General features: G+C 36.2%; 1 protein-coding gene across 1 annotated transcript in view; it reads left to right on the top strand.

The window, feature by feature from the left end:
- The window catches only part of LOC136265747 (uncharacterized), a 212,528-nt gene that overhangs the window by 67,361 nt on the left and 123,966 nt on the right, over nt 1-21,201 (top strand). The window contains exons 9-10 of the mRNA XM_066060660.1: nt 8,497-8,790; nt 10,033-10,300. Of these exons, the coding sequence (XP_065916732.1) occupies nt 8,497-8,790; nt 10,033-10,300 (562 nt within the window). The remainder of the gene's footprint in view (nt 1-8,496; nt 8,791-10,032; nt 10,301-21,201) is intronic.

The raw sequence follows: 21,201 nt of genomic DNA, 5'->3' as shown, positions 1-21,201 counted from the left end.
TTCAGGTACAAAAATGTCACCCTGTAGATAATTCAGCTACAAACTAGTCACCCGGTAGAGAATTACAGATTCCCCGAGTATTGCAAATCCAATATGAAGAGGATGAATTGTATGACGAGATGAAGGATACATGGAAACACCATAATCCAGATACCATGCAGTTAGATAACTCATCTGGAATTAACCAACTATGCACAACTATCTAGCTTCTGAATCAGTATAATAGATCAATTAATCAAGTTAATGTAATTTTGGATGTTGTTAAAATTTTTTCTCCTTACGCTTGATTGTTTATTCTTCTGTAAACACATAATTTATTACTGGTGAACCATAGCTTACTGCATCAAAGGAAAAATGGCATCAGGTGAGTGAATAAACATATGTCTTAACTTGGATTTGAAGGGTCATTCCACACTGCAATCAGTACTTCTGTAGTGTTTCAATCAGTATTGAATCACTATGGCAATCAGTCCAGTAGCAATGGAAATTTTAGTTAAATGCGCCCCCCTACTATCAGTTGCTGAAGTGCAAAGGGACAATCCACTTATTTCCATCAATGTTCCACCAGTTGCATGTGTCAAATTTAGAACAGTATGAGAAGCAGCTCTCTACAATCAATCCAAAAAAGTAAAGTACTGAAGCCACCATGGCACATTACACAGCTTATGTGGTAGTTGAGAGTTGATGAACACAAAGGAGAAGAAAGGGTATGTAAGTCCATGATTATTATTATTATTGTTACTGAGCAGACAGCACAGCTGATATGCTCAGGAAAAAAAGCAATCATAAAATGAATTTAGCTACGTAGTTACAAAGATTTCAGTTATTATGATGCATGCATTAAAGCTGCTGCAGTTGACAAAAAGACACGTCCCAGGATGAAGCAAAGTCGAATGCTTGGCTGCAATCAGATAGTCAGACAGTCAGTTAGTTAGTTGAAAATTCAATGTATTTTTCAAAATTTCATAGAAACTTGGTTCAGAGTCAATCTGAAAACATATATGCCAGCGTTGTAAGTGGGCCGGGTCATCCAGATTATCTGGGTCATATTTTGTCCGGGTCAAGTGGGTCTTATCCACTTCACTGAATATCTGGGTGTGACCCGGATGAGATCACATGTGACTATAAGTTAACAAGCTTGATTGTATTCATGAAAATTCAGTTGTAAACACTAAAGAAACTTACGTGGAGCCACACCCACCATTCAGGAATATGCTTTGCTGTCTGTTCAGGGTATGTAGAGCCACACTCACTTATTGGAATTGTACCGGCTGTGCTCTGTGGGCATGCATGCATCACCAGATTCGTGTTGCTACTTGAAATGTAGGTAATTAACTTCTGGAAATTCTGTAGCTGCATGTAAACTTACGTGGAACCACCCCCACCAGATAATACATATGTAGAGCCACACCCACTTGATAATACGTAGCTACTCACTTCTTGCAGACAATTTTCGTATAGTATAAAAATGTAGGGCTGGCTAGTGGAACTTGTGGACTTTTAATCTAGCTCTTGGGGCACGCCTTTATTTTAATTAAACCGGGTCACATGTGGGTCAGATCCGGATTACTATTTGGGTCAGTGGGTCAAATAGGTCAACAGTACTGACCCATTTACAACACTGATTTATGCTATAAAACGTAAACATTGAATTTGATTGCTGTGGTCTTTGGCACAAATGAAGAGCGTATAAAGGTAAATTGACCTACCAAGTTTGCTGTGAATCTGATAAAGTTATGAACATTTGTTTATTCGCATAAAAGGTCAAATATTGTCACAGCTACAGGGTAAACTGAGTATGGAAATATAGGTAACTTGAAAACTGATTTGTACATAGGCTGCAGTACTTTTGATAGTTTGAATAGCAATAGAGCTACAGCTACAAAGTTATAAAGCAAAAACCAAACTGACAGGTGTGAAATCAAGGGATTGAGATTCTCTAATAGATCAGTGAAAAAAGTTACAAATATGTCTAAAAACATACCAGAGGGTCCTCCATACTTAACACCTACATCCTTAACCACTAATCCACTGCTATCCTGGCTGATCACCTCACTTTTTCTACTTGTAAATGAGAATTCAAGTTTAAAGGGCAGTATATCAAGCCATACAAGTGCAGAAACATACAAGTGTAAGAAGATTTGACATTGATTTACGTAATTACTGAATAATTGTGGTAGGGAAATGTACAACAATTCTCACTTCCATACAGCCTGCTACAACGACTTGGAATTATTTTGTTGTGGAATTACATACATGTCTAGACAGGTTATGTAAGCCAAGTAGAAGATTGTAAACAGAGTGTATGCTCAAAGGTAATCCAATGGCACAGACACAGAAAAAAAAAGTGACATTTCCAGACCAAAATCAGAATGGAAATGTCCAGTACATGTCATTTTTGAATTTACTATATCAAGCCTGGAGTAAATCAGTACACCGTAAATGTCACATTTTGTGACATTTTTTAAAACATTGGAAATTTCATCTATCTGAACATTTCATCTACCAAAAAATTTGACATGTGTTAGATTTCCTGCATGTATATACTCAGAAATTTGACACTTACATAAGATTTCCTTAGTCAAGGACACATGGCATGAAGTGAGATTTCCTACACTAAGAAATTTCCCATATAGAAATCTGACATTTTCCTTAGTCAAGTACACATGGCATGTAGTGAGATTTCCTATACCATTCAAAAATTTGATATTCACATAAGTCAAGGACACATGGCATGCAGTGAGATTTCCCAAATTTGCATTCATTCTACTCTGAGATTGTCATTCCATCTGCTGTCATACCTGGCTACTGTAACACTTTACAGATTAGGATAAAGTCTCTGTGTAACCTGTGTATTTGAAAATACAATAATTTTTATATATGGTACATTATAGAGGCCAAGGACACGTCATGTAAATTTCAAGAAATGTCATATTTACTGGACATTTCCTACAGTAACAGGAAACATGATAACTAGGGACCCGCCGATTATGCTCATAATTTTACCTATTATGCTATGCTGCACTGCTCAAAAATTTACCTATTATGCTTACATTTATGTTCAATACTTACCTATTATGCTCAAATTATGCCCAACTATTTATGTCTCAGTTCTCATGCTCTGCTAATAATTTCCAGTTTATGGATAAATAATAAGTACCTGAAGCACAAACTTACTTGTCAAAATGCATATCACAGAAAAGATCGATATACTCTAATAGAACAACAGTCAGCTATGTGATTGCTCTATTAGAGTTACTGACTGTTCTATTAGAGATATCGATCTTTCTGTGATACTTATTTTTATAAGCAAGAATTCATACTGTTACAAAATATTCTACCTATTATGCTAGCATTATGCTCAATGCTTTCAGGTACCTATTATGCTCATAATTATGCCAGCATAATCGGCCGGTCCCTAATGATAACCCAAAGCCACAATGAAATACTATCTTGATAGTATAGGTTTCTTATACATTTTGCAAACTCTATTACAGTAGGTAAGCTAGCTAGCTGTAATGTACACTTACCCTGCTATTAGGAAATGTCATGGAAATTGCACCCTATACTAGTAATACCAAGAGTATAATAAACTATGAACAGATCTGCAAGAACATATGTTAGCACATATTTTGAATTCCATTTTATTTTATCTAGATAGCCAAAGGAATGATCAACCAAAGTTTCAGCTCTAGAAGCGAAGAAATTTAGTAGTTACAGTGCTACAAATTGACAACAGCATAAAAAATTGATTTGTACAGTGATGATACGGAAAACAAGCTACAAGCACTTAAATAAACGGTTACAGTTTTCGAATGCAGTCTTCTACCAAGATGCAACTTTCACCATTGGATTCTCCATTAACAAGTGAATCCATTACTGGGTATGTTTTGTCTTCCAGACCTTTCCTACAAGTTGGGTGAAGGCGAAAATGTGAGAAAAATGATGATGAACGCTTGTCCAATGTAAGGTAAACTAATGCACCTATCAATGTAAAGCCCCACCTCCCAACCTCCAGGGGTCCCACACACCTACTGGGGATTTGACATCCATACTTGCCCCACCCCTTGGGCTTTTGATGGCAGCAGTTTGCTGAATTAAAAAACTATTCTAATAGGTGAATCAAATCCCCTATAGAAACCCCTGTCTTGAGGTTGGGGTTTTGACAAGCTTCTTGGCCCCAGTACTGGGGAACTTGACACTAGACTTTGTCAAATCTCCTAAATTCCTCTACCTTACCCAGGGGTTGGGGGTGGGGCATGACATTGATAGGTGTATAATGCTTGTATCTTCTCTCTCCTCAAAGGTGTATCCAGGGCCGCCCAGAGAAATTAAGGGGCCCAGGGCAAAGAGTTAAAGTGGGGCGACCCAAGTTGTAAGGTGAAGACCAAAAAAAAAAAAAAAAAAAAAAAAAAGGTCACAACCTGCTGGAAATGACAATAACTACCCATCACCAACCATATCTCCTTATCTATAAGCTTGCTATACTGCTCCTCTGAAGAATACTTGACTGCTCTATTAGAGTATTTAGATCTGACTGCTCTATTGGAGTATATCGATCTTTTAAACAGGTATTCAGGGGGACCTTCATGGGGCCTCCTGGGGCCCCTTTCAGGCTGGGGCCCGGGGCAAAATGCCCCAGTTGCCCCCCCCCCCCCTGTGGGCGGCCCTGGGTGTATCATGTATGTACATGCTGTAGGTAGATCTTCAACCAAGGTCAAAGTCTGGACCAGCCGAAGACTGTTTCCTTTGCATGAATTTGGTGGCCTTGATCTTTGACTTAGACTTTGACCATGGTCACAGATCTACCTACAGTGAGTGCCTTTGTGTCACCCCTTTTCTCCTTAGGAGTACTAACATGAAACAAAGATTTTCAAACTCCTCTTGCTTTGGGGATCATGATGCTATCATAGTTTTTGCTGTTATCACCTTGAATCATGTGCTCAAAAAATTTACGGGATTTTTTTGATTTCGTAAAATTAATATTTTACCCATCGCGTTTATTGCATTTTACTGTAAAATTAGGCTTGCACTAACATATAAGATTCTTGCAGATGCAGTCACAAATAGTAAGAGATATTTTATATTATGAACTCTTGGTAATGCTACTTCATGAAATGTCAAAGAAATGTACAAATTTCATGTACACCAGAAATGTACAGAAATGTGGTATTTCTGTACATTTACTGGGGATTTCTGAATACCTGAAATTGAGAGCGCTTGAAAATGTAGCCACAAGAGCAGCAGTGCTATAGCCCATTGTAGACTGTTAATTAACTCAACAGGCTTGTTTACTTGTCAGTGGAACAATCATGACAACATTGCAAATGTGTACCAGCTGCTAGAGCCTGGCCAAAGCAGCTTCGCATGGGGTGAAACTTTACAGAGTGGTTCTTTTTCAGCTACCAAACACCGATGTGAACTGCAGGAGAGATACCTTACAAATGAAAAAGTACAAGTTTATATCATTACAATCACTTTGTTTACAATTATCCCATTGGAAGCTCAATACAAGTTCGCCATTTTGTGGCATGATGTTATGAACCACAATAAGTTATTACATCATGAACACATTTACAGGATGTGAAATTAGCACATGTATGGTTTGGTGTTCTGTCCCTATAAATCTGTTTATAAAGAAACGTTTGTGATTTCATACATCTACATACCATAGGAGGGAGTACTAGATTGTTCTAAAATATTCTAGAAGTCCTCAAAAATGTACACTCTATTAGAGTGTTACAATAATAATGCCAAATGTGACTTGCTCTGGGAAAACTGGTCTTATATCCCATTTAAAAGCATTGAAAACCAGCAGTTTTAAATATTCATAGTGCTGTAGCTTGCCAATGGTGGTAGTTACGCATACCAAATTTTCACACATTTTACAACAATTTATTACCTTCCAGATCATCATCCGTAGTCAACAGTTAAGTTTCTGGTTGACTGTACTGGGTAAGCTCCAAAAGGGGTGGGAGGCGTGCGCCTGGAAGGCGGGAAAGATACTGTTTTAAAAAAATTGAAGAGGGACATGTTGGGATGAATTTGGCCAAGTTATGGGCCACCTAGGGCTCAAAACTGGCTAAAATTAAAGGAAATTTACAGCAAAGATCATTATCCAATACCCCGGAGCTGTACAGCCACACAGCCATCTCCTGGTTGGCCAGGGCTCCATCAAGACCCCAGACCACTCGTACAGCTTGCCACTGTGCTTGAAAGAAGCAGTTAGCAAAAGCAGACCACTTTACTCTGGTCAACTGTGGCAGTGAAATTTAATAGTGCATTCATAAAGTTTTGTGTTTCCGTGGAAAAATCAAATTTCCTATCTTGGGCGATAAGACTGGTTTTGCAGATCCAGTCACAAATATTGAAGTAAATCATACATTTATAATTCTGTCTTCAATAATCATCATTGTGTCTGTATAGAAAAGAAGAAATGTGAGTAAAAACAAACCCCAAAGCGTCAGCCATTTGTAGGCTAGTTTTGGGGTCTTTTACAGTAAAGCACAAAAATAAGTGAAATCCACACAAAAACAACCAAGCAGTGAAAAATTGTATGGCCTTATAAAAAAGTTGTGAAATCAAAGGTGGCAGTCAAGAAATGGCTGCATTTAGGAACGAGTCTATTTTGCCACCTATTTTTTCTTTCCAGCATTTCTTTTATTATTTTAACTATTATGTATGCTTCATATTTTGCACAAGAATTATATATATTTTAATTGGACAGCTATCCCTCTAGGGACCTGCAAGGAAGCTAACAGTAAGTCTGTGAAGCAGTGAATCAGAAACCTGTACCTGAAAACTATATGGTGGATGCAGAAAATAATTCCAGGCTAAGAGGTGGCTTGATCCTCAGACAGCTTGCAGTCTAGGCATGTGCCTGAGGAGCCACACAACCTGGTTGTTATTGTCCATTTCCAAGTGCAAAACTACAATTTCACCTTAAAGTAGTGATATCCAACCTTGTATTTTTTAGTACAGGGCTGTATATATAGTCTTCTTTAACAACCAATACTTACTTTCAACAAGTTATTACTAAGCGAAATTTCGTTCCTGTATGCTTTTGCTTCTAAATAAAGTTTAATTGAACTTATTTCATTTTGTAATTACGAAGTTATCGTATTTCAAAGTCAAAAATACATTAAAATCTAGGTTTCGGATAATTAGAGACAAAATGTATTACGGTTATGGCACTAGCTAGTTGTTTCAGTTTGATGGTGTTTCTGCGACATTACAGCTGGATTTGAGGGGCCTTCATGGTTTTGTAGGTTTTCAATAGTGCTGATTTCAAATCTGATAAGCGTACAAGCCACAAAGGTACGGTTAGTATAGCAGGTATTTATAACCTATTTTACTGTTTGTATGCAATATAACACTAGATTTTTCTAATGTACGCACTTCAGTCGAGTGTATTAAGTTGTTTTAAATATATCTGTAACGTAGTTGAGCTGAGCAATGTGAATACTAGCTCCGCAATCCATTATGTGCTTGGTAGTGTCATTGAATGGATGGAATATTGGCATTGAACAGCTGTGTGATAAGATAGGGCTGTATACTGAAATGATACAATAGATTTTAATGGACATTATTGGTCTAAATGGGATTACTGAAGGCATTGCCCTAGAATTAAGCAAATGTTTCAGAAACAGCAATTTTCCCTGTTGTAAGTTTGATACATGGTTGAAAGCACTATGTCCAATTTCTTACCTGTAGATTTGTTAAGAATGGTTTTAGTGGCTTATACAAACAATTTGAGTCAGTCTAGTTTTATTAAAATGTAGAAATCACTGTAGCTAATTTTCCCTTTTGGTGCCATTTTTTCCTATGTAAACTTGGTCTAATTTTCGATGACATTGTAATAGCTGTAACTTCACTATAGAATACAGCATTGATCTAAAATTTTCAGTAGAAGTTGCATGTTAGTAGTGCTTTATATGGGGTGTGTCATATGTGTTAATCGAGAGGTGTCAGCTTTTTGTAGGACATCACTACTTAAAGTGACTTTTCTATTAGAGTATCTTGATCTGCACTCGCTCTTACCATATACTGTATACAGCAACAAGCTAGTTAATATTACAATTATGTGACTGTTCTATAAGGGTTTTTGATTGTCACTTGTTCCTCCTGTAACAATTAGCTACAGTATGTATTATTCATATTATATCGTGTGTGACTGCTCTGTCTCAATCTTTTGTGCAATATTTATATCCACTTCACAAAAAATGCATCTATAATATGCCACTGCTTTAGCTCACTCATGCCAAAAATTTTGCTGGTGAATTTGACGTTCCCCTAGCTGCAACGATGTTAATACTAATAAATTTTAATAATGTCTTTGTGCATTTTTAAAATTTATTAACATCATATTGCAACCAATTATTGGTCGTCACCTTTGACAACACAACTTTTTTTTCACACAAGCTTTTTGAAGCATGCACTATTTTTCACAGCTTGGCTTTTTTGTGTGGATATATACATATTGTTTATTTTATATAGGTAATTGAAAATGGAATAATTAGTTTATCTGGTGACTATTATTCTTCTACTCCACAACCATTCCCTCTGAGTGGAACTGATAAGATCATTGCACCATACTGGGCTGATGTTGACACCACAGAAGTTGGACAAGTTTTCTATCGTCAAACCACTGATCCTAGTCTACTTGAAAGAGCAACCAGAGAAATATGGTCAGCCTATCCTAATGCTCAAAATACAACTATCACAAGTCTGTTAATTGTAACATGGTCCAGAGTTGGGTACAGGAATTACCAAGAAGATACAGATTACAAGGTATATATACATATACATACAGTACATAATAGTTTTTTAACTAATGCAAATACAAACTGTATGTTATCAAATCTTGGAAAATGAGTGCATTTGACACATCAAATATTTTAGTTCACAGTTAACTTAATGTTGAATATCTGCAGTATTTAAGCGTACAATCAATCATACATACTTTGAATTAATAGAAATAATTTGAAAAGTGTTTTCAGCTTTAACAGTACCTCATTCTAATTAGTCTGTGTACTACAATGTGAGTCCAAAGACACTATATGTTTGAGACGTCTTCAGGAAAGTACACTCTATTGATATTATTAACAAATTGTCAAAATGCAATCTTTATACTTCTACTTTTAATAATCATCACTGTATCTGTAGACATGAAGAAATGCAAGGTAGCTTACAAACACACAGTTGTAAAATCAAAGGTGGCTGCCAACAAATAGCTCTGAACCCTCTACAAGGTGACTTGAAATGCTGTTAAACTCTGTACAGGGTGACTTGTTTCTAGCTGATTTCTCTGCAGGGTAACTTGTTTCTTGCTGATCTCTCTATACAGTGACTTGTTTTTAGATGAACCCACTAATGAATTCAGAAGAGGCAGGGTAGAAGGTGATGAAGTCAGATAATGAGAACTACAGTATAAATTAGCTTTGCCTGGCTATAACAATCTAGGTTGACTAAACCAAGCATGGAGACCACCCTCTTCACAATCTATTTACTCAAACACAATGAACACATCCCTTTCTTGGTTTAGCTGTGTTTAGCTCAGTGAAAATAAGGAATAGTGACCATACATCTTGGTAAGTTAGAGGCTGATTTGGGATACTCTAATACAGCAGTCACCCTAATAGAACATTCACACATGCTAAGCATCTTTGTATTAAAAAATATTTAAAAGTGAAGTAGGGATCTAAGCAATAAAAATAGGAGATGAATGATGGCTTTGTAGGATTACTTAGCCTACAGCTGTACTTTGGTATTGAACAAAATAATGGTTATAACATGCCAGTGCAGGAATTTTTGCACAGATCTACAGTATGCTGTACATCCTTCATTAATCTCTTGTTTCACTACTTATATCACTTGGATCCCTACTTCATTTTTATAATTAAAATTAATATGCTGTGAATTATGCATATCATGCACATTTTTAAAAATATTAATTTCAGAAAATAGACTACACTTTCGCTAAATTTTTATACATAATTATGTAATACTTACATTTCTACTTTGCATCCTTAGACCAATACATTCCAGTGTGTACTGGCAACTAGTGGAGTTGAGTCATTTGTAATATTCCTATATGCTGATGGGGAAATGCAGTGGACTACTGGTGATAGTTCTGGTGGAGATGATGGACTTGGTGGAACTGAAGCTCTAGCAGGAATCAATGCTGGTGATGGTACTACATCGGTTACCATTCCTGGATCATTAACCCCTAGTATTATCAATATAACGCAAACCAGTAATGTAGGCATTCCAGGAGTGTGGATGTTTAAAGTTGGTAATGGTAAGGCATGTTATTTAATTATTGCATCAAAGTTAAGTATGTGCTATTATTATTATTGTTATATTGCCAAATTTATACATAGTTCATTCACATTGAATTAGTAGCACTAAGGTATCAACAGTTACATACTTAAATGAGTTTGAGAATAAGAAATTTAAAGTTTTCAATTTATACTGTAGTCCATCACACTGGAAGTTTGTGATCACAAATTTAAGAATATATCTCAATAATTATTTCCTTTTAAACTTATCTCAATTACAACAAATTTGTATGTATTTTGTAAATACTGTAACTAGCAAACTGAATGAATTGAAATTAATGGAGAGCAAAGAAGGATAATTGTTTTAGTTCTAGCATTGTGCCCAAACATTTGGGTGAGTTGGAGCCGTATTAGGGTGTAATGAAAAATCTATACGTTTGACCATGCCTATCAAATGTTATATTGCATAAGGCTGACCTACTGTCTTTTTTTTATGACCTGGAATATATATAATTTTATATATATATATATCTGTATCTGTGATAGTCATGTGATATAGGATCATGTGTGCCAAGATGGTATCATGGCTTTGAGCTCATCTTTATGATTGAAAAACAGCTTTTCAAGTGGAAATGGGAAAATTCCTCTGGGGATAAAAAGTAAAAAAAGATGAGCTTTAAATGTGAATATCTACCATATAAATCAATTCTTAGCAATCAAGATGTTTGTTTAAGAATAAGTTAAGAGCCCATCCCAAGGTTCTTCATAGTTTTAGAAACTGAGGCAAAGCTGAGGTATCTAAAATGTAGTTATGAAGAGTCAAGGCTCTAGTTCCTACCTGACGTAGTGGCTCAGTGTTCAATTTTGACCACTTTATATATTTAGGTACCCACAATCAAAAACAAGTTCTCATAACTAGATTTTGAGCACCTTTTGCTAAATACTATTGTAAATTAAGAAAAATTTGTCATGAAAAAAATTTTATCGCTGGATGTATTGACAAAAATTAAAACAACTTTTTTAAAAGCTGTATGAATAATTTGCACATACATAAATATTAATTTATTGCCATTCTGTCAAAAAATTATTGTTAATTATGCCAGTGACAAAAATAGGTTGTGTTGAAATGTTAATAGACTTTCTTTATGCTGAAATTTTCCTGATTTATAGTATGCAGTAAATATACTTGAAGTCTAAATAAATTACTCGGCAGGTTTCTAACTAATTTAAGGAGGTTTCTAATATGCCAGGAGGTTTCTTAGTGATATTAGAGATCTCATTAAAATCAAAGATCAAAGCATACTATGCACGTATGCCATATTCTAATAGTAGAGTGGCATCGCACCAAAAAATGGGAATTTCATGCACTTTGTGATACAATTCTGAAACTTTCCACACAAATTGTGCTCCTCTTGACATATATTTTTGTGATCCAATAACTGAATGTGTTACAATAATAGCACCTTGACGTATTATATTGAAAATACATCAAACAATTAGCCAATACAATTAGTATTACACTTGTTTGTCAAGATCCTTTGACAAAAGTCTGTAATACTAATTTGATTGGCTAAAATAGTGTGGTGTGTTCCTATTAGAAGCAAATGTCCGACTTGACAACTAGTGCTACCATAGTGACAGACGCCCCATGGCATAGCAATATTATGGTTACTTAGCAATGGTTGCTAGGTAACCGTTGCTAAGGTAACTATCATTTTGATACCATAGCTACAGTTGCTAGCTAGGCAACAGTTGTTAAGTGTGATTGGTATATTACAGTGGTTATTTTTGGATTTCTGTTGCCTAATAACAGTTGCTATGGTTGTCAGACTAATTTGCAATAGGACAGATGGCTGTGGTATTCAGGATTAATAGTTCTCACATTGTAAACAGGAAGGAAATAGTGCTTGGCTTTGCCCTGCACTATTTTACACCTTCCTGTTTACAATGCTTGCACTATTAATCCCGAATACCACAGCCATACGTCCTATTATGTACATATGTGGCCTGATTTTAGAAAACCGTCAATATCCGCACAATTTTCAAAATGCATTTTATTTGTTTTTTGTTTTCTACAGGGACAGAGGAATGTGCTAGTTAGATTTCAGCTTCATAAGTTAAACAGTGTTGGAAATACAGCACTATAGACAGTTGGACGAGCAAATCAATTGATTTGTACAGAAACTATTGAGAAAAGAATCTACAGGTGCTTAAATAAACCATCATAACTTACTGATACAACAGCATACACTGAAAAACAATCGTCAGTAAATTCTTTTGTCACTGCAACATAAACAAACATCTGTAACTTTGAAATCCTTCTGTGTATGGTGATGAAACAAAGATTTTTGTACTCCCTATGGACAGGCGAACACGATGCTTTCCAGGATTTATCCATTGCAGGCTTAATCTTCCCACCAGTGAGGTGATAAAAACTTGCATAATTTTTTTTCTGGAGCTTGTGTTTTTTACCCATAGTTTTAAATGCGTTTTATTACAAAAGTACTATTGTGTGTATATCGACGGTTTTCCAAAATTCGGTCACATATACATATAGAACCATCACAGATTTGACCTTTGGTGACCTTTAGAGCCATTTTTACACTGAAAATTAATCATTTTTGTCTTTATCTCCCTGAGGCATTATTTTACACTATTAAAACTCAAATTAAAGGTGTTGATCTAAGAACTATATTGACTTTTGTTTGAAGTTTATATCCCACTCCACTACAAAATTATGATCACTTTTGTAAGTCATGAAATTTGTTGCCCTTGGGGTGCAAACTACTAATGGGCAAGTAATTCATAGAATTCGTGGTTAATATAAATGATCATAACTTTGGAATGCAATCACCTATTTACTTCAAATAAAAGCCGAGTAGTTCATTTTAGCAGCACCTTTAATTTGAAACTGTGCAAAATGATGCCTCAGGGAGATAAAGACAAAAACAATGAATTTTCAATACAAAAATGGCTGTAAAGGTCACCAAAGGTCAAATATACAATGGCTCTATATCCAAAATAATATATATGTCGCAAGGAGTACAACCTATTTGGAAAGTTTCATAATTGTATCAAAAGTTGCACTATGCCACTCTACTATAAGACAATATGGTACTGCAGAAGACACTTCTACTGTTTGCTTCATGTAAAGCTTTTTAAACCAGGCGCATGCCCACAGCCGGCCAAAGGCCAGCTGTGGGCGCACACCTGGTTTACTGAAATTGTTTTCATAAAAGTGTGTGTGTGTGTGTGTACCTATCTACCTATGTTTGTCCGTACGCACCCACATGAGCAAAATCGTTTAATGATGGTAAAAGCGGTTTTTACATAAGAAGTAAAAATGAAATGAAGCCTGTATAAAACTTCTGCACAGGTGAACTTTGCTCTGAGGTGGTTTCTTTTCGGTGGACTGAAATATGGGTGTGGCAACATTCCTCAGACTACCTTCCCCTTGAGGTTTTCAGGCATTTAGCAACTGAAAAACAATGGTGCAGGCCTCGTACACTACCAGGAATAGCCTATCGCTTCGAGTTGAAAGGAGGTGTATCTCTTACATATGCAAACGAAAATGAAGAGCAGCTTTGAGGCTTTGTTGAGAGAATTTGCGAGAAAAAACACATTAGTCACACTATAAAACAGTTTAGAAGATACTTATGTGCGTAATATGCTGGTAAAAGCAGTTTGTTTAACAAACGCTTCCTTAGCAGTGCATATCAACATGTTTGAACAAATTACGAATATTTCATGAATTACAAAATACGAGAATTAGGTAATAGTGTTATTGCACAACCCAAAACTACCCTACTGTAAAGTAGTAATACATAGTTCGTTAATTCACAGTAGGGAATACTGTCTATAGTTAATTCCAGATGAGTTAGCTAGCTGCACGGCACCTGGCTTTTAGAAGTAGCACAACATCAACTTGTTGTAGCTGTAGTTCTATTCTGTGTGATAAATTTTACTTTTATTGCTTGAATTCTCATATTACATCATTATAAAACTGACCTACCAGATTTTTAAGAGTTTGCCTACACAACAAAGGATTTAATAGGAATAGCCCTAATACAGAACATTACAAGAAAGTACTTAATCCTTAAAATCGCATAGGCCTATAATAAATTACATTGGCCACTTTTTTACAATGCACATGAACCACATGTCAAGTAATGCATGGGTTTTAAACTGCCAGCATAGATTATTCCAATGTTATTAGCGCTGCAAACCATATTTCAATATTAAGTTAATCCGTTGGGTTACTTACACAAGTATGAATAATCATTACAAATATAAGGAATAATTAGGAATTTTAAGTTCGATTAGTGATCATAGAAAGAATTTGGTAAACAAAGGAGGTAGCCTACACCTGCACATATGCTAGTGATCATTTAATCCCTAATTCAGCCTATACCTAAGACCAAGACTGAATTAGGGGTTAAATGTCCACTAGTATACAGTACTGTATCTGCAAGTGTAGGTGACCTCCCTTGTTTGCCTACATTTTTTTCTGTGATCCCTAATTGAACTTAAAACTCCTTGTACTTGTTCACTTTTCTGCAACATTATTATGACTGGTGAACTCACACATACGTACTGCACAAAAAGAAAGGATGTTTTCATCTGAATGCATGCCCCAGACTATCAAATTTAGCTTCGAAACTGCAGTGGCCATTACACTCTTCTTTCAGCTATGTTCAGCCATTTACACAGCGCTACAAATGTAAAATAGTAGAAGAAGCACCTCTGCAATCAATCCACTGAGTCACCACAAAAAATACAATGATTTGCATGCCTCAATTATTAATAATTGTCAATCACTGTCTTGAAAGTGCAAAGGCCATTATGCTTTGCTTTCAGCTATGTTCAGTCCCATTACACAGTGTTACAAACAAAGAAAGTATTAGAATCGTCTCTACAATTAATCCAGTCACCACCTTGGGCTGTCAATATTTCTCTGATTCTCATATTGTGCCTCTTGGTACGGTAGTGAAAATATGCAAAAACAACCAATCTATGTAAAAGGGTGCAGCCTTCAAAATCATGGGTGAAAAATGAAATCAAAGTAATACATTGTAATAATGCACAAAACCATTATTAAAATTGATAATGATTAACATTGCAGCGATTTCATAGGTGCCACCTTTGACTTCATTTTTCACCCAGGTTTTGAAGGTTGTACCCTTTTTATACAACTTGGCATTTTTCGCAATTCTTTTATATTTTAAATACCCCAAAGCCCACCATAAACCTGGATTTGTGGCTTTTTTTTTACATACACACATCAATGTTCCTATTATCTACAGATAGAATGATGATGATATACTGTAAGACAAACTACTGCTCTACAAATACCCACTGATCTGATACCAAAGCCAAAGGATCTAGTTATATACAATATATTAGCCAATTAGCTAATACTGATAAATGCTGTTTAATTTTGTGATTGCTTGTTCATGGCTATGGGTATTGTGGAGCTGTACTGTAGTGCTTATATTAATTTTGCAGTGACTGTTCTATTAGAGTATCTAGATTTTTCATGAAAAACGCAATAAGTTACATTTGCTCAAATTTTACCAAAGCAAATCCTGTATCTTTTGTGCTAGAATATGATTTCCAGCCTTTTGACGCTGGTTTTGATAGCATAAAACACCTGGTAGTGTGTTGTGTGGCCAAGAAGCCGGTGCACCACACCATGAGTGCATGTACACTGTATATTGATAGGAAAAAAAGAAAATGTGATTTTCACACATACATAGTTCTGTGATCCCTTATCAGATTGAAGCCACATTTGCTACAGAAGTGCCCGCCAGGAAAGGGAGTCTACATGCCATATTGCAAGAAACTCTCCCCAGCCAATTCTGAGATATGAGTAGCCAAAGTTTTTTCTAAGTTCATCATTTTTCTTCTTCATTTGGCACATTTTGTAAAATCTGCCATAAGGCATCAATGTGTGCTCCAATTGTTCTGAAATTAGGCACACTTAAAGAGCACATTAAAGCAGATTTTAGTACCATGTTTGGTAGGAATCTGATGAACATTCACAGAGTTATGACCGATTATTTGCATAAAATAAGGTAAAACTTCTGTCTTGCCCACAGGGTAAACCCCTTGGAGAAATGAGTTTAAAAATGCTATGTAGATGGAGTAACCATCGTTAGAGTGCCTTTTTGAGGTTTAAAAGAAATCTAGATAAAGACTATGGAGATATGACACAGATAACAGTTGTAGCACACCCATGAGGTTTGTATCTGATTTGTAAACACGACACTCGAGGGCCGCAGGCTCGAGAGTGGAGTTGTTTACAAATCAGATACAAACTGAATGGGTGTGTTCTAACTGATCTGTGGTATAGGATGTGCACAGATCAAAGGCACCCATTTGTAACATGGAAGGGACAAGAACACAAGGCTAATATTGGCTTCCACTGAGTGCTGTGCATAAGGAACTTTTTTACTTACTAATTACCGATTAGTTAATTCATTGTTAGCTAGTTTATTCATTGGTAGCGCATTCATTGTGCATGAGTGTGAGGTGCCATAATCAATGCCAATCACTCCAGCCTTTGTACTGCTTTGCATCATTTAGAAGGGTGTAGCTGAAGTGTCTGATATTCATTGTTGAGTGGTGCAGCACTATAATGGCTTTGGTTAGCTTAATATGTACCACTCTGCTTGGGCAGTTCAAAGGTCCCACCAGTGCCATAATTTGTATATGGCACTCTTGCTGACCACAGCGAGTGCATTATATCTTATAACGCACTGGTTGCGGTTTTGCAGACTGCAACAAGTGCATTATAAGTTATAATGCACCGACCACAATGCAATATACAGATATTGTACTGGCTGTGGTTTTGTGCAGCAATGCACAAGTGCTGGCAGCCGAGACCACTACGACACCTCACCTATTAGGTGGAAAGACACCTCACAGATCACTCAAATTCTTTTATAACCTAATATGTAAAGGTTGATTGTGCGCCATAATGTTACCAATATGTATAATGTTTACCAAGCAGCCAATGGCGATTGAAAAAGCCAACACGGGTGGCCACAACTCTAGTCTACATATATATATATATATAAACGTACTTATACACCTTACTAGTCTGGTACCATCTGAGCCCAGATTAAACTGTAGTCCACGTCAACAATTACTCAATAAAAGTTTTTGTCATGCCACCAGATTCGAGTTTAGCCAGTGTGAATAGTAAGAATTAGACTAGTATCATTTAGTAGTTTGGTTTTGTTTACTTAAACCATCTATTATGTGCTTTTCTTTTACTCGAGAGATCACTATGGTGATTATTCTGGCACTTAGTCTATATGGCGATTGAGTGATCACACTGGCATGCTGAAAGTCAAGGTTAGTGATATAACCCATAGCGTAGTAGCTTTCAATATCTCAGGTGGCTGCAGTACTGTAGAGGGAACGTCATCGCAATGTACGACTTGGTTACCTACAATCAATGTTAGAAACCTGGCCTTTATAAGTGTTACAGCTGTCTTGTGAGACTCTCCCCACCTATTAGGTGAGTGGTACATAAAGTTATACAATGTGCACTCGTGCTCTACCTGTATAAACGCACTTGCCTTCAGGCCTAACGGTCCTCAGGCTCATGTGTTTATATCAAGCAGAGCACTCATGCCCGTTGTATAACTATACATTATTGGCGAACGAGCGTGTGGTATAGATACCAACTCAGCCTAGTGGTTGTACTGCTTCCCATTCATTCAGACGAGTGCAGTGTTGTGTGTTCATTTGTTTCAGAGTGATTTACTTCCTTGTCAATGTCAGTCCTTGATATTATTAGCCTTGCATTGTGACCTCCTATGTTGGTCTGGTGTTTGGTTTCATTTGAAGTCTTTGAACTAATTAGTGGCCAGACTGTGTGGCCAAAAGGAGGTACTTAGCTATGCTATAATCATTTTGTAAACCAGTTTACAACTGATTTGTAACACTGACAGCAACCTTTGGTCTGCCCATGTACCATACTACAAAACCCAACCTGTGTCACAATTACATGATCAAGTTTCATGAATTTAAAAAAAATAAAAAATAAAACTTAGTATACATGCCTACCACGTAGACTGGTAAGAAGAGTGCACTGAAAAAACCAGTATGTAGATGGAGTAATCATAGAAAATCCATGGAGTAATATAGAAGAATCTGAGTGAAAGCCACCAAGTTATAATGCGAGATCCAACTACGTTTAGATTGAGCAATCAAAACACTCTAGTAGTACAATCACTCTATTAGAGAATTCAGTTTGTATGAGTTTACAGTGTAACTTACTTGCATAAATTATGTAGTTACTTCATTGTATTCTATTATTACAATAATGATATAATTTTTATTCATTTGATGCTGTTTTGGTTTTATTCATTTGATGCTGTTTTGGTTGTTACAGTAAAAAGCACAGGACTTAATAGCTACCAGCAACTGTATACACTGTAGATAAAGTAGATGCTGCCCAAACAAGTCACCCAATATATAGAGTTGAGCTACTGTGCAAACAAACTACTCTGTGGAAAATTTAACTACAGACGGTCACCCGTAAAGAGTTCAGCTACATAATATAAACGGTAGAGAGTTCAACTACAAACAAGTTAGCTGTGGAGAGTTCAACTACAAACAAGTTATCCAGTAGAGAATTCAGCCACATAAAGTTATACTTTAGAAAGTTTAGCTACAAACTAGTCACCCTGTGGAGAGTTTAATTACAAATAAGTTACCTTGTAAAGAGTTCAGCACATGTATCTTGCTATTGTTTAATAGAGAATTCAGGTAGAAACAAAGTTACCTGTAGAGAGTTCAGCTCCAAACAAGTCATACAGTAGTAAGTTTGGCTACAGAAGGTACACTGTAGAGAGTTCAGCTACCATTAAGTCATTCTGTATGGAGTTCTCTACAAACAAATCCCTCTCTAGAGAGTTCAACTTCTATCAGTAGAGAGATCAGCTACAAACAAGTCATCCAGTAGAGTGTTTAGCTATATACGAAAAATGTCACATGAAGAGAGCTCAGCTACGAACAGGTCACCGATGCAGTAGAAAGTTCAGCTTTAAATAAGCCACCCAGTAGACAGTTCAGCTACAAGCTAGTCACCTGGTAGAAAATTCAGCTTCAAACAAGTCACCTATAGAGAGTTAGGTTACCCAGAGAGAGTTCAGCTACAAACAAGCCACCCATTACAGAGTTCAACTACAAACAAATCACCCTTTAGAAAATTCATTTACAAGCAAGTCACCGAGTAGAGAATTCAACTGCAAATTTTAAGTATAGAGAGTTCTGCTACAAACAGCTACTCAGTAGAGAGTTAAGCTAAAAACAAATCATCCTGTGTAGAGTTCAGCTACAAACAAATCACCCTGTAGCAAGTCCAACTATAAGCTATATAGTCACCTGGCAGAGAATTCAGCTCCAGTGCATGTAAAATCAAGTGATATGGTAGAGAGTTCAGATACTTCTGTAACTAAGTTATGCAGTAGATTAAAGTATAACTACTGTATTGTAATATTATAACTACAGGTAGTTACATAGTAATTTGTAACTAGAACTAACTGTCCAAAATTGCAACATGTTCGATACTTTACATTCTGTTGACCTGTTGAGAAAAGTTCATTATATTAAATGTAAAATTATGTATAAAAATGTGACTGGGTCTGCAAAAACAGGGCGTGTGGGCACAAACTACACTCTGTCACTCTACAGGTCATATATCAGTACTGGAACGAACTATCTGCATTTTGTAACTTGTATCATAAAGCCAATTACATGTGCAACAAGAGCTGAAACTTTCACTGTAATAGCATAATAAAATAAAAAGTTATGGGTGATGTAAGTTTAAAAAAGTAGGGCAAAAATCATGTGCTCACATGCCCTTATTTCGCTGGCTCGGTCACAAATGTATGTTCAACTCTACAACTACTTCATATCTTTTTTCGTCTTCCTGTAGTAAAGAAAAGACAGGTAAAAGAAGCCTCAAAGCTGGCCATAGTAGCTAGGCCAGCTTTGGAGTATTAGAGTATACAAATACAAAAAAGTAATATCTAATCCAAAACAGCTAAGCTGTAGCATAGGTGTGGCCCCCAAAATGCAATGGTGGAAAAAGATGTGAAATCCAAGTTGGTGGCCAAGAAATGGTTGTGATGATAGGTAAATGGCAAACATTTTAATAACAACAATTCAGGTGAATTTGTTGCCTAGTCCTTGGAGGAGGCACTACAAATTCACCTGAATTGTTGTTATTAATTTTTTGTCATTTGCCTACAGTAGGCTGCAAAAAAAAAGTTTACGTTTTGTAATTTTAATTATGCTGTAGTAGCGTAATTACAAAAGTGTGATTATGAATTATGCTCTTTTGGTAATTATAAATATATTGTAAATATGGCTGGTGAAAAATCACTTTTTTGCATAATTATTAGAGGTGCACCGATATGGCATTTAGCCGATATTCTGATAACCGATATAAAATAATATTATCAAGCCGATAAACAAAGCCGATCCGATATGGTAGCATGGACATTTCTCTAAAAATTTGCTTTCTAAATGTGGTAAATAAGTGACAGAGTGGTACTGTAATCAATAGTCAACACTACATAATCATGCGCTGCTAGGATATTACTAGAGCATGAGTGCCCATAAATAGATGTTTATGTATATCTGTATCTGCTGCTTTTTTATGCATGTTACCGATCCGATACCGATATGCAAAAACAAGGCCGATATAGCCAATAACCAATAGCCAATCTGATTATCGGTGCACCTCTAATAATTATGGATTATGGTCAAAATGTAATTACAGTACAAACATGCATAAGTACTTAGTAATCACACCATAATTACAATTACGAAACGTAAACTTTTTTTTGCAACCTACTGTACCATTATAGCCATTTCTTGGCTGCATGCTAACTTGGTTTTC

Source organism: Dysidea avara, chromosome 1 (genome assembly GCF_963678975.1).
Source record: "Dysidea avara chromosome 1, odDysAvar1.4, whole genome shotgun sequence".
Lineage (NCBI taxonomy): Eukaryota > Metazoa > Porifera > Demospongiae > Dictyoceratida > Dysideidae > Dysidea > Dysidea avara.
Note: the sequence above shows the minus strand (reverse complement) of the source record. Positions and strands in the feature narration are given on the sequence as shown.